This window comes from Trifolium pratense, linkage group LG5 (genome assembly GCF_020283565.1).
Source record: "Trifolium pratense cultivar HEN17-A07 linkage group LG5, ARS_RC_1.1, whole genome shotgun sequence".
Lineage (NCBI taxonomy): Eukaryota > Viridiplantae > Streptophyta > Magnoliopsida > Fabales > Fabaceae > Trifolium > Trifolium pratense.
The window spans coordinates 55560143-55573496 of NC_060063.1; the positions used below are offsets into that span (position 1 = coordinate 55560143).

General features: G+C 32.1%; 2 protein-coding genes across 3 annotated transcripts; one reads left to right on the plus strand and one right to left on the minus strand.

Annotated features, from left to right (window-relative positions):
- The first annotated feature begins 242 nt into the window (after nucleotides 1–242).
- LOC123883347 (protein gar2-like) lies at nucleotides 243–5116 on the plus strand. Of its 2 annotated transcripts, none has more exons than XM_045932116.1 (12): nucleotides 243–724; nucleotides 1207–1760; nucleotides 1849–1938; nucleotides 2060–2299; nucleotides 2756–2977; nucleotides 3051–3336; nucleotides 3439–3770; nucleotides 3880–3989; nucleotides 4080–4186; nucleotides 4273–4349; nucleotides 4429–4525; nucleotides 4704–5116. In XM_045932116.1, exons 1-11 carry the CDS (start codon nucleotides 451–453, stop codon nucleotides 4522–4524), a joined length of 2388 nt encoding a protein of 795 aa, XP_045788072.1. In that variant the 5' UTR covers nucleotides 243–450; the 3' UTR covers nucleotide 4525; nucleotides 4704–5116. The 2 variants fall into 2 exon arrangements, with proteins under 2 accessions (XP_045788072.1, XP_045788073.1); XM_045932117.1 differs by having other exon boundaries at nucleotides 244–724; nucleotides 1210–1760.
- Nucleotides 5117–10250: 5134 nt separating this feature from the next.
- Nucleotides 10251–12690, minus strand: LOC123883348 (cyclin-U4-1-like). Its single transcript, XM_045932118.1, has 2 exons — nucleotides 12290–12690; nucleotides 10251–10579 (listed from the first exon to the last, which is right to left on the minus strand). The coding sequence occupies exons 1-2, from the start codon at nucleotides 12616–12618 to the stop codon at nucleotides 10312–10314; spliced, it is 597 nt and encodes a 198-aa protein (XP_045788074.1). The 5' UTR covers nucleotides 12619–12690; the 3' UTR covers nucleotides 10251–10311.
- Nucleotides 12691–13354: the final 664 nt, after the last annotated feature.

Here is a 13354-nt window from a genome sequence, read left to right on the forward strand (position 1 = left end):
AGCTTATTTATTTATTTTTTTATAAGCTCAAAAATTAGCTTATTGTTGAGAAAAAGAAATAAAAATATATATGAGTTCTGTAAAAAATAATATATTTGTTGAGTAAAAATAAAAAATTGAATTAATAATAAATAAATACTCGTGTTCAAACTTTTTTTTTTGGGTACATGTTCAAACTTTATTTATTTATTTTATTTTTTTGGTGAATATTTATATATCTCTTTATTTTTTTGGTGAATATTTATATAGTATCTTTTTATTTTTATTTATATATCTCTTTATTTTTTTGGGGACATGTTCAAACATTCTTCGATTCCCAATTTTTTCATAAAATTTTAGGGTTTCTCTTTCAACATCAATTTCAATCGAGACTCTCCCGTTTCGAATTTTCCGATCCGTGAATAAAGGTTGAACGATTTCAATCTAGGGTTTCGCTTCGTTCCGAGAATAATGCCTCCGAAGACGACGAAAAGAGGGGCGGCGGCCAGTGGTGCGAAGAGAGGTGGCAGAGCACCGAGAGGAACATCTAAGGCTGCACAGAATCAACAGCAGCAACCTGAACCTGTGGAGGAGAAATCGGTGATTGAGGAAGAACCTAAGGTAGAAGAAAATCCTGTTGTTGAGGAAAAACCTGTGGTGGAAGAGAATCCTGTTGAAAATAAAGCTATTGATATGAATGAAATTGCCCCTGAAGCTGCTGCAGAAGAAGCCAAAACGGTGAAAAGTAAGTTTTTTTTCTTCTAATTATTAAATTTTGGTTTGGAATTCTTTGATTTTTATATTTGAATCAATAGGGTTTGTGAATTTCAAGGTTTTGGATTTATTTGATTTTCTAAATAGAGGAAATAAATAGAAAGAAATCCTTTTTATAAGATAATGAATAGGTTACAATTGGGGGTTTGTGAAGATAGTTTGATTTATTTGTTAAGATTGTGTCTTTGTGTTATGTTTCAATTGGGGATAAGTTTTGTCAAATATAGGCCATGGTGGATTGGGGTGGCGGATTTTTTGACACTCGCCACAGTGTTTTATGGCGGGTTCAAAGGATGGATTTTTGGCTTTCTGTCATGGTCTACCCTTGATAACACTGATGTGGATTCATTATGGAATGGTTGAATTTGGATAACCCTAATTTAACACAATTGAAAGTTAAGATGATGGAAAGTTAAGTCTGTTTTTACTAAAAGTTAAGTCTGTTTTTGACAGAAGATGAAGAGGAGGTTAAGGAGTCAATAGATGAATATGAGAAAGATGAACGACTAGATTTGGAGGATCATGATCCTGAATATGAACCTGAAGAATATGGTGGGGTTGATTATGATGAGAAGGAAATTGAGCAGGAAGAGGGTCATGAGGTGGGGGATGAAGTTGAGGAAGAAGCTGAAGATAATGTTGGTGAAGAAGGTGATTCAGGTGAGGAAGAAGTAGAAGATGGTCATGATGAAATTGAGGGTGAAGAGGATGACGAGCATGCTGATGAGGAGCATGAGCATGCCGAGATGGCTGATGTGGAAGAAGAGGAACACCGTGAAGTTGTGAAGGAGAGGCGAAAGCGGAAAGAATTTGAAGTATTTGTTGGGGGCCTAGACAAAGATGCTACTGAAGATGATCTGAGGAAGGTTTTCGGTGAAGTTGGGGTTGTGACTGAGGTCAGGCTAATGATGAATCCTCAGACGAAAAAGAACAAGGGATTTGCATTCTTGCGGTTTGAAAATGTGGAACAAGCAAAACGAGCCGTAGAGGAGCTTAAAAATCCAGTGGTAATCTTTGACTTCTCAATAATAGAGTAGACTTAAAGTTAAAACTTCTATTGTATTAAATCACATGTTTTCATCACTGCAATTTCAGATTAATGGAAAACAATGTGGTGTTACTCCAAGTCAGGACAGTGATACCCTTTATTTGGGAAACATATGCAAGACATGGACAAAGGAAGCTGTAAGTCTAGTTATTTTGGTCCTGTTTATTACTCCTTCATTCTATGGCTGGGTTGTGTTTGTAGTTATTTTATCCTGAACTCTTCTGAATTTATGAATTTTATTGGAACTTCTGGTGCCAGTTAAAGGAGAAGTTGAAGCATTATGGAGTTACAAATGTTGAGGATATAACTTTGGTAGAAGATTCTAATGATAAAGGAACAAACCGTGGGTTTGCATTCTTGGAATTTTCCTCTCGTTCAGATGCAATGGACGCCTTTAAGAGACTCCAGAAGAGGGATGTTGTGTTTGGAGTTGATAAGCCTGCAAAGGTTTCATTTGCAGATTCTTTTATTGATCCGGGTGATGAAATTATGTCACAGGTATTCTTTTGAATACAAATCCCTTGGTTTTCTCAAAGGTTTTTTAAATGGAAGGTGTAGAATGGTTTCTTATTGAGATTGCATTTAGATTTCTAAAATATCTATCCTGAGTTCTAACACCATTAGTGGTTAAATTTGTTGGTAGTCTGTATTTAATTATCTTAATTTTATTCATTTATTTGATACATGGTTTGGAATCGTAATCATGTGGGCTCTATGTTCTCACAATTTTCCAGTTTTTACATTCACAATGCAACTGTATTATCAATCTACTATTTTCCAGTTTGTGGTTGATTGTTAAATTCAACATTATATTTATATTGAATTCACTTTTAAGGGTGGTCAGCAACACCCCGGTAGATTTTTGGACGAAAAAGCTATCGTTGTAGTGGTTGGTCTCTGTTGATTAGATGTTTTTTATACCTCATTTTGCTGAACAGGTTTGTTAAATTTCAGGTTAAAACTGTATTTATCGATGCACTTCCTCCTTCATGGGATGAAGATTATGTCAGGAGTCTTCTCAAGAAATATGGCGAAGTTGAAAAGATTGAGCTTGCCAGGAACATGCCAGCTGCTCGTAGGAAGGACTATGGATTTGTTACCTTTGGTTCACACGATGCTGCTATAAGATGTGCTGAGAGCATCACTGGTACAGAATTGGGTGAAGGTGACAAGAAGGTGTGTATGGCATTTAAAAGTAATATCTTCTCAGTGACGTAGGGTAGTTTATAATGATTTTGTCTTCTTTCAGGCAAAAGTGAGGGCTAGATTATCAAGGCCTCTTCAGAGAGGCCGTGGAAAACATGTTGGTCGTGGGGACTACCGCCCTGGTCGTGGACCTGCAATAATGTCGAGGCCTTCTTGGAGCCGACCTGCACCCCGTAGTTTTTCTTCGCGAGGGGTAAGAGGAATCGGAAGTCGTGCTCTGCCGCCAGTCAGGCCTATTAGTGCTAGAGATAGACGCCCTGTCATGTCTGTACCAGTTAGAAGTAGGCCAGTACCTCCTCCAGCTAGATCTTATGATAGAAGACCAGCTGGTATGTCGTATGAGTATCCAATTTATTTTGAAATTTCCAGTTAGACTTACTTTCATTTACCATTTATTTATAATTAATATATACAATCTTGTTGTCTTCTAGCTGCTGCATATTCAAAAAGTAGTGTGAAGAGAGACTATGGTCGGCGTGAGGATCTACCACCTCCAAGAAGTAGAGCTGCTGCAGATTATGGATCAAGGATGGCCTCTGAAAGACGCCCATCGTATAGGGATTATCCTCCCCGTGGATCTGACTACTCTGATCCCCCCAGAAGTACAGCTCGCGCTGCACCAAGGAGAGGTTATGTGGATGATGGTTACAGCCAAAGGTATGAGAGGCCTCCTCCTCCACCTGCTCCCCATTCAAGTTATCGTGAAGGGCGCCCTCGTGATTATGATGCTATTTCTGGCTCAAAACGTTCTTATGCTGCCATGGTTAGTATTATTTCTGCAACTTTATTTAACTGTATTCTGCATTGTTTTTTTTATCTCATTGTTGTTCACTTTTAGTAAATGAAATTCTTGACTTTTTATGTCTAACCAGGATGATGTTCCCCCGCGATACGCTGAATCTGGTGCTCGCCAATCAAGAGCTCGATTGGAATATGACTATGGTAGCAGTGCTTCACAGTATGGTGACACTTACGGTGATAGGTTAGTTTGTTCTAAAATTGACAATTTTGCAATTCTTCCACCGTAACCCTATTTTTGTCCTGTAATTCATACTTACATTTTAATTTGTAGAGTTGGAAGATCTAGTCTTGGATATGGTAGTGGCAGCCGAAGTTCTATTTCTGGTCAAGATTCACATGGGATGTATAGCAGCCGGCAAGGGATGAGTTATGGTGGAAGTGAGTGTTGTTTCAAATAGTCTGATATGTTATTTTCAACATCACAACTTTCTTTATTTACAATTATATTATGTGTTTCCTGTCAGGCTCTTATGGTGGTAGTGACGCTGGAGGCATGTACTCATCAAGTTACGGTGGCGATTATGTTTCTCGTGGAAGTGATGTAATCTTCCTGTCCTTTCCCAGTCTTAAGAGGAGTTAGAGTTTTTGTTATATTCTTACGTATTGTTCCGGTGATGTAGGTTGGCGGCAGCTCATATTCATCAATGTATTCTGGTAGGGGTGCGGGTGGCGGTAGCAGTTACATGGGCAGTGGTGGATCGGGGTCTTATTATTGAGGTAAGTAAACTGATAACTCTTTGGCATTGTGCTTTGCTTATTACATTAGGATGCATTCAGTATAAGTGGATGTATTTTTCTAGAGATTTTGCTATACTCGAAATGGCATCTCTTATCTTTTCGCAAGGGCTGGCGAAGGTTGCACATTGTGGTCACCCGTGAATTTGTCTATGAACAGATCCAATATAATAAAGTGGCTGCTATAGGATGACGGCCTTTGAAGCTTATGGATGTTATGAAGGCTACAATTTGGAGACAAAGAACATTGCTATTTATAGCATTATATTTGGGAATTTGTCACAAAAATTAGGTCATGTCAACTCAAGCTATCTCGGGTCTTCTCTTGATGGGATTGTATTATCAGTTCTCTAATTTGCTGTATGGACTCAAGTTAATTAGCGATGGAAAAAGAAATATTTATCAGTGATGTGTAATCAAACCTTGATTTATGAGATACAATGTGTGAGCGGATAATGTTAAAGATTTTTCACTGCTCCAGTATCCTTTCATTTGGACAGAGACCAGGACTAGAGATTCCACTTGTTTGGTTTAAGGATTAATGGAATTTTTATCTGCTGAATTTATCAAAAAGTTGGTTCTCTATTTTGAGTGATGTTTAGTTACTTTGGATTATTTGTTTTTACATTGCTGCTAGCAGGACAGAAGTGAACTAATCAACACCATGTTTAACAAGTAGTAATAAGAATACTACTTAAGGAATTAATAAAGTCATAAGATGGTTTCCTGGGATGTATTGGTGTTACAGGATTTGTGATAATGGTGTCATCCTAAGAAAGTAAAAAGATGATGAACTGGTAATTTTTGTTGCTGGAATGATTTGTTACTTCGAGTTTTTGTCCTGCGGGAAGACTGCAAGATAATGCTAAAGAAGCATTAATATTTTTACCATCTAGTTGACTTCTTAGTTTCCTGATTTTGCAAAGCATTTATTTGTATGCAAGATAATGCTAAAGAAGCATTATATTTACTGACATAGCCCACAGAACCATTTGCCTCTGCATTGTAGTTGGGAAACACAATCAATCAAGTGAATATGAATATAAACTAGGAGATAAGGATTGAATATACTTTATGAACCTGGTTTTACCCCCACCCTGCTCGACTTAGCAAAGCTCGATGCAAACATGAACCAACATAAATTGGTCACATTGCCAAAGAAATCACAAATGGATTTGATCAGTATTTTATTAAATCCAAGAGGCAGTTTCCAACTCCCAGACCACATTGTTGGTTGTTTTGAGAGGATTCTTCCAAGGAAATATTGCTCATTAGGATATTTGAGATGTTTTCTCTACCAGACAAACACCTTGTTTCTGTGCAATGCTAGAGTTTTGGCATTTTCACATGATTTTCCCATGCATGACACACATATTAAGTATCCATTTTTCTGCATCTTGTGGTAAACCTGCATTTAATTTTAGGAGACAACTTATGTACAGTTCCTTAGAAACTGTTTGTACTGCTCACCACTCAACATAACTGCTCAACTGCTTTTCAAGCGACTCACCATTTTTTTTTCTCGTTCAGAGCAGTACAAACGTTTTTAAGGCACCATATATAAGTTTTTTTCTTAAGTAATATTCACTGGGTGAGGGGTGTGAAAGTACTGACTTGTTAAGTTGTAGTTTCCATTTTGTTCTGTTTGCTGTACTGCAGGGTCTAAGTTCTCCTCAAGCTCTTGTTAGTAAGATAGTTAGATGTATGCAATGAATGTTTACTCTAGTTTTTTTCTTTTTCTTTTCAATTTGCCATAATTGATTTTTGTAGATCAATGTTAAGCTGATTGTTTCATGCATGACATTGTAAACATTTATGTGGTATTGCAATTGTCTACTCATTTCTTTAAAAAAAAGTTTCGATAGCAACATCATTTTGATGTTAGTGTCACCAAAATTAACTGTATAATGCTGAAAACTTAATTTACTTGTTTATGATTACATGTGCAAATTAATGTTTAAAAAAGTATCACATGATGCAGTTGATTGATATTGTAATCTTCTTGAAAAGCACTAGGATAATGAATGGATTGCTGATTTAAAAGTTCATAAATATAGATTTATAATAATCAAAATTGGTTAAGCGACATTGATACTAAAGAATTAGAATATGCACATATAGAAAGTAAAATTTGTGTCAAATGCATTGCTAACGGTCCATAAACTTTGTTGAGATTTCATTTCAAGAATACCTTGCCGGGTCAAATTTAAGAAACCAATTGTGTGTTTTACAATTGCAACGATGCCTTAAACAACTTTGGCTTCTTCTCTCTCTCTTAGGAACTTGCTTCCAAGCGAAACCTGTTTATTTATGTATTGTGTTGATCAAATAAGAAACCAACAATGGGTGAGGTTATTTGACCAATGAGGTTATTTCACCAAATAAATACATACAAACATACATGAAACAACAACAAACTAAATAGAAGACGGATAAAACAACAACAAAAAATGACTTGTTGCAACCTATGAAGCACATACACTCCTTGTGTCTTGGTGTCGGGCACTCACCAGTGTCTAACACCAACATATATGATTACACTGAATTATGTCATTTTCTTAAATTATTATCTGTGTTGACATGTCCCGTATCCGTACTTCATAGGCTGCAACAGAAAATTGGTTGAGTTACCCATTGTGATTTCTTGCAGCGCTTGTGAGATGTCGTCCATTGGAGAGAGACTCAATTGGTGACCGGCTGGCTAGTTGCTTTAAAATGCAATAAAAACAAAGCACAACTAAATTAAAAGCGGAAAACCGATAGAAAGACAAATTTAATTTAACGATGATGATTAATAATAGTAATAAAATGAGGAACATGTAGTTCCCATGAGTTTAACTTAATTGGTAGAGACATCGCACTATATGTTTAGTAGGGGAGTTCGAACCCTGAACACTCTATTTATTCACCCTTAAGGTGAAATTACGCCACTGAACTATTTAACCGAAAAAAAAGGAACATGTATGTATGTATATAAAAAAGCATAAGTTAGAAATCTAAAAACAAACAGTTTGGTTATTTATATTAGCCGGTCAACTAAAACCCTAAAAATAAAATAAAAAATCACTTTGAATTAGAAAATTAGGCAAAATTATACTGCATGTCATTTATCTTATTTATCTGTAATACATTGGTCCTTTGTCTTTTTTTTTTTCTTTTCTTCATATAGATCATTTATCTTCATATTTGTGTTACACCCTCATTTTTGTTTGTTTTGTGTTTGGAAATCCTAACCTAATTCCTTTTGTACCTAGTTTTGATTTTTTTAGAGAAAATATATTTGGTTATGCTTTGATTTTAACCAATTTTCTTGTTAAATTTTCTACTTAAGAAATTATATTGTGACGAAACTTTACAATTAAATAAAAGGATATTTTGTCTTTTTTTTTAATAGATTGTATTAAAAAAAACTTTGTAAACATTAATGTTGAATATGTTGTTGTGTTGTTGGAGATTGTTTGAAGTCCCACATTGCTTAGGTTCCCGGGATGTGAAGTGTATAAATATGTGAGGGCAACCTCACCCTTTGAGCTAGCTTTTGGGGTTGAGATCCAAGCATATTTAACATGGTATCAGAGCCGGGTTAAGGACTGCAATGTGGGTATTTGACCCAGGACCACGCTAGGCGTGAGGGTGGGTGTTGAATATGTTGTTGTGTTGTTGGAGATTGTTTGAAGTCCCACATTGCTTAGGTTCCCGGGATGTGAAGTGTATAAATATGTGAGGGCAACCTCACCCTTTGAGCTAGCTTTTGGGGTTGAGATCCAAGCATATTTAACAATTAAAACTTTAAAACAAGATAAATATGAAGGGGAGCTTGCAAAGTCATTTTTGTGTATTGCAAACAGATCGTATCCTCTAAACGTAAATTGCAAACTTTAATGCCGTTGCATATCCAAACCAAAAAAATAAATAAGTCGAACATAAACATCTTCATATTAAATTTTGAACTCGTATTCTCCCAAATCTGAGTTTACAAAAGTACAATCACTCCAACAACTCAATCGTGTTGTCCATTATTGCACATGTTCATATATGAAAAATTGATAATACAATAATACAACTGTCAATTATTTGTCACAAAATGTTAGTCATATGCAAAACATTGACCACATCAAAATATATAGTAGTAGTAGATTCAAGAGTACTACATTCTTTATTTCATTTATCTCTTATTATTATATATATATACAATGCCAAACTGGATGTGGGCACAAATATTAATTTTGTACGAAATTAGCTATTTTAGTCTTATTCATTTTTATTGAATATTATTGCAAAATTGTAGCTAGGATCTAAACTTGGACGAGAAGTATCAACCATAAAAATCAATAATAATGTACATAACTATAGTAACCAACTCAAGAATATTACTTCAAGTTACAAAATGCTTCTTCTATGATTGCTATATCGAATCCAAAGGGTCTCTTCATTATACCTTTCTCTTTGTTCTCCACAAAACTATAAATTTAAATAAAATAAAGATACACCGACAATGTGTGTATATATATATATATATATATATATATATATATATATATATATATATATATATATAAGTTTTTTGAGAAAAATTAAAAATTATTTGTATGGTCCACTAAGGCTAGAAAGCTTTGTATATATGCATAGTAAAGTTAGGACTTAGCACTATAGATCCTCAAGTTTTGTTTAATTATTTAAGCTTAGCATGGAAAATAATTTAAAATATTAAATCATAATTTAAACTACAGAAAATATTATATGTAGTTTCATCCAGATTATACTTTGAGATTAGTAAAAACTTATGATATTTTTTTTACTTTAGGAGTTTTTTTTATAAAGTAGAACTTATGGTCTTTTTTACTAATCCCTAGAACTTTACGTCAAAAAAAAAAAAAACTTAAATAAAAGTAATAATATTAACCAAGACATTGACTCAAGTGGTTAATAAATTTTTCCTATAACGAATTATTCGAAAGAATTCGGATTTTATTTTTGATAAAAATAACTTTTTATCAGACTTTACTTATTTCGTAAAAAAAAAAAAAAAATTTATTAGTTTTTTATTTTTTTACAAGAAATATTATTAGTTGTTTTTCAAAGTTCTTATCTCAAATTTTACTTTATGCCGACAAAAATGTTGGGTCACTACTAGTAAAATTCATCAAAATAATACCATACTATAATTGAGGGTTTGAACCAAACACTCCACTATTCACCTTTAAAATGATAAAATTTCTATCTACTAAACTACTGAAAACAGGAAAGAAAGAAAAAAAAAATTTAGATAATAGTTCCGTTTGGGATGAATCATTTTGAAAAAATTTAAATTCAATTTATGAGTAAATCAATTCTTGACATTTTTATTTATTTTTCGACCAAATTGCAGATTAATAAAACAATATTTTTTTAGAAATCAGAAAGTTAACCCACAAAACATAATATAACAAAAATGTCCACAAAATGTCAGCTTCATGATAAAAATTTTATCTATCATTTCAGAAATTCAATTTCTCTAGGGACTAGTAAAAAATACCATAATTGCTACTTTAATAAAAAAAAAACCTAAAGTAAGAAAAAAAAATTAAAATTCCCTTCACACCAATTTTTTTAAAGTAATCCTGACTTAAAAATAGAAAAATTTGGCAAGAGATAGGAGAAAAAAGAGTATGAAAAGGAATCCATAAGGAAAAGTAATTCAATTGCCAATCAGTAAACAATTCACTACATTTACATAACTAGTCAATCAATCTACTAATTGCATTAAGAAAATGCATTAAATCAAACAGCTAGCTGTTGTTGGTTTTGATGGGAAGATTCATCTTCATTGAAGCATAAATGTGCCTTAGTGATTTTGCTAAACTTATTGTAGAATCAACAAAATTCAATGGTTGCATTTGTAGCATTTCTCTTTGGAGATGAACACAATAGGCTTGGAATGTCACTGGTGTTACATTTAAATTGAAACCCAAACCAAATAAGAAATCTAATTCAAGAAAATTCATCTCTGCTTTGGTGATTCCTCCAACTTTTGCATAGTAAGCATTGTTGTAGCATCTGAGGATATAAATCATAGACACACAACATTAGGTCATGCAAAATGTTTTTTTTTTTTTTTTTTATAGAAAATAAGTAACAACAGTATTAACACTGGTTTGAACTAAGAGTAAAAGTTAGAGTTCAAGTCTTAACGAATGTGAAAAATAATGACATCAACAACTAATTACTAACTTTGATAATTTCGAAAAAATAAATAAATAATATATATCCAAACTAATTATACATTAATGAAAGGTAAACGAGCAAAAAAACTGCGCCGCTAGTCTTTTCTGAATGGCAAAATCAATTCTTTTGAAAACTACATCCATAATATCAATGTATCTAAAATTTATTATTATTAATAGATTGACTAGGTGTAAGTTGTTCCTTATGTGTTTTTTAGTTTTTCTATTTTTATCTTTTCTTTTTGGTTATGTCCCCCTCTTTTTTGTACTTTTTATTTCTATTAATCTATGTTGAGGTGTTGCGGTAGGTGTTTCCTTTGCCCCTTTCTTTTGCTTAAAAAAAAAATTATTATTAATAATAATAATGTTATTATTATTGTAATATATTTATAGTAAAAATAACAGTTGGTTATGTGAATTGTGAAGTGTAGTAGTAATAGTTAGCTAGCATAGTCACAGACTCACATGGGTGATTGAATTGAAAGTGTGATTAATGGAAAGCCAGCCTGGTCATAGTATTATTCACAAGAAAGGTAATATTCTTTTTAAAGTTTAATTTTTGTGACAAGATTAATAGCTATAAAGTAGAAAAACCATATAATAATTGATGATAATGAATTTCAATTAAAAACGAATTGTTCAAGAGAATTTAAATTTAAATTGAATTTGACTCAAACAATCAAAGGACAAATTTATTTATCTTTCATATCTTTCATATAAAAGAAAAAAAAAACTATAAAGTCTAATAAATAAATTGAATGGTATGGTAAGTGTCATCAATATTTTCCTTAATAAGTGCCCTAAGATATTCTTAGTTTTTTTTTTTTTTGGTACATTAAGATATTCTTAGTTATGAGACTAATTCTCGAATCGAAAGTAAGACATTTGAATTTTTTTACTTTATTGGACAGTTTCTTAAATAGATGACTCAAACCAAATATCGAATTCGGATTCTTTTTATATTTCCAACTCTCCAAACAAATATCATAAATTTTTTAACTTTCAAGTGTAAAACTTTTTTACATTATATATAGTCATTGTTGATGAAACTTTACGTCAAAATATAGAAGAAAGGAAAATATAATGCTGAAGTGTATGTAACACTTCAAATTCAGAACAATATATATTAAAGTAACATTCAAAATATATAAAAACAGAGGAAAAACAGAGCAACCAAACCATCATTATGCTTTTGTTTGATTAATTCATTGTACAAAATTACAAAAAAATCTCTAAGACAAATCGTTCGCGAGAACCGAGTTCAATTTTTAATAAGAATAATTCTTGAACAAATTTTATTTATCTCGAATTCTAAATTACTGATCACCTTTTTTTAGGAGACGGAGAGTTAACACAAAAAATAAAACTACAAAAAATTCCTAACAACAAAAAAATAATTAAGAATCACATGAATTGTGTGAAATAAAACAAAAGGGTAACACCTAAAATTCAATCACTAATCATTAAAGTTTCAGAATTTAAGCAATTAAAAAAGATTCAAAATTTTCAAAAAAAAAATTAATGAATAAAGTATAAAACTTACACATCATCCATGAATTTAGCAGCCACCATGACACTAGTAATCAACAAGCGATGAACATTGAAAGAATTGATAGGCAAAGAAGGTTGTGATTGAGTGAAACGATCAAGATAAACATAAGCAACAATGATGCAAGATGAACTACAATTTGCATACTTGAAAATTCTCTCAAGATAGCTTTGAATTGAGATATCTGGTCTTGTTAAACCTTGAAAAACAGAGATCTTTTGATGATGATTTTGTGTCTCATCATTTGATTCAGCAACTCTTTCTAGAAGTGAAGATAGAAAACTTATTAATTTTGGCATCATTGGACTCTCTAGTTCTGCCATTGATAGATTTCTGACAAAAGTTACATCAACAAGTTTTGAAATTTTTATGTGAGATAGGTTTGTGTATTTATGGTGCACATATATATATATATATATATATATATATAATAGAGAGAGAGAGAGAGAGAGAGAGAGAGAGTATATGACAGGTAGATAATGGTAAGTTATAGTGAGATGAGATTGATAACATGACTGTAAATTTGTATACACATTATATGCAAATCTATTTTTGGCATCATGCTAAATAAAAATAGGAATATGCTAATCTGTGTACTCCGAGATACTAATTAAGCATATCAATAAAGAGATTTTCCTAATTTTTTTGATTCAATATTTTAAAATTATAAAAAATTATTTTTTAATATTAATTTTCTCTTTAATTTTTCTCTTTTGTTATGCTTAACAGGTATCTCGAGTGAGCTTGCCCCATAAAAATTTTGGAGTACATAAAATTATTTAATTTAGTTATATTATTTAATTTTATTTTACTTGTATATGGGTATAAATTTTTTCTAATAAGTATTTCTGTTTGTTTTGTTATGTTTTACTTAATTTGATTTTGATAATTTTTTTTATACTAAATTGTCAAGATTCCCAGCTGTTTTCTCATATCTGCTGGATCAATAAAATTTCATTAAAGTTAATGAGTTTTAGACAAAATAAGGGAAATAGGAGAGAAAAATTAGGATTATTTATTTTATCAAAATATTTTCTATTTTATTTTTAACAAAAAAAC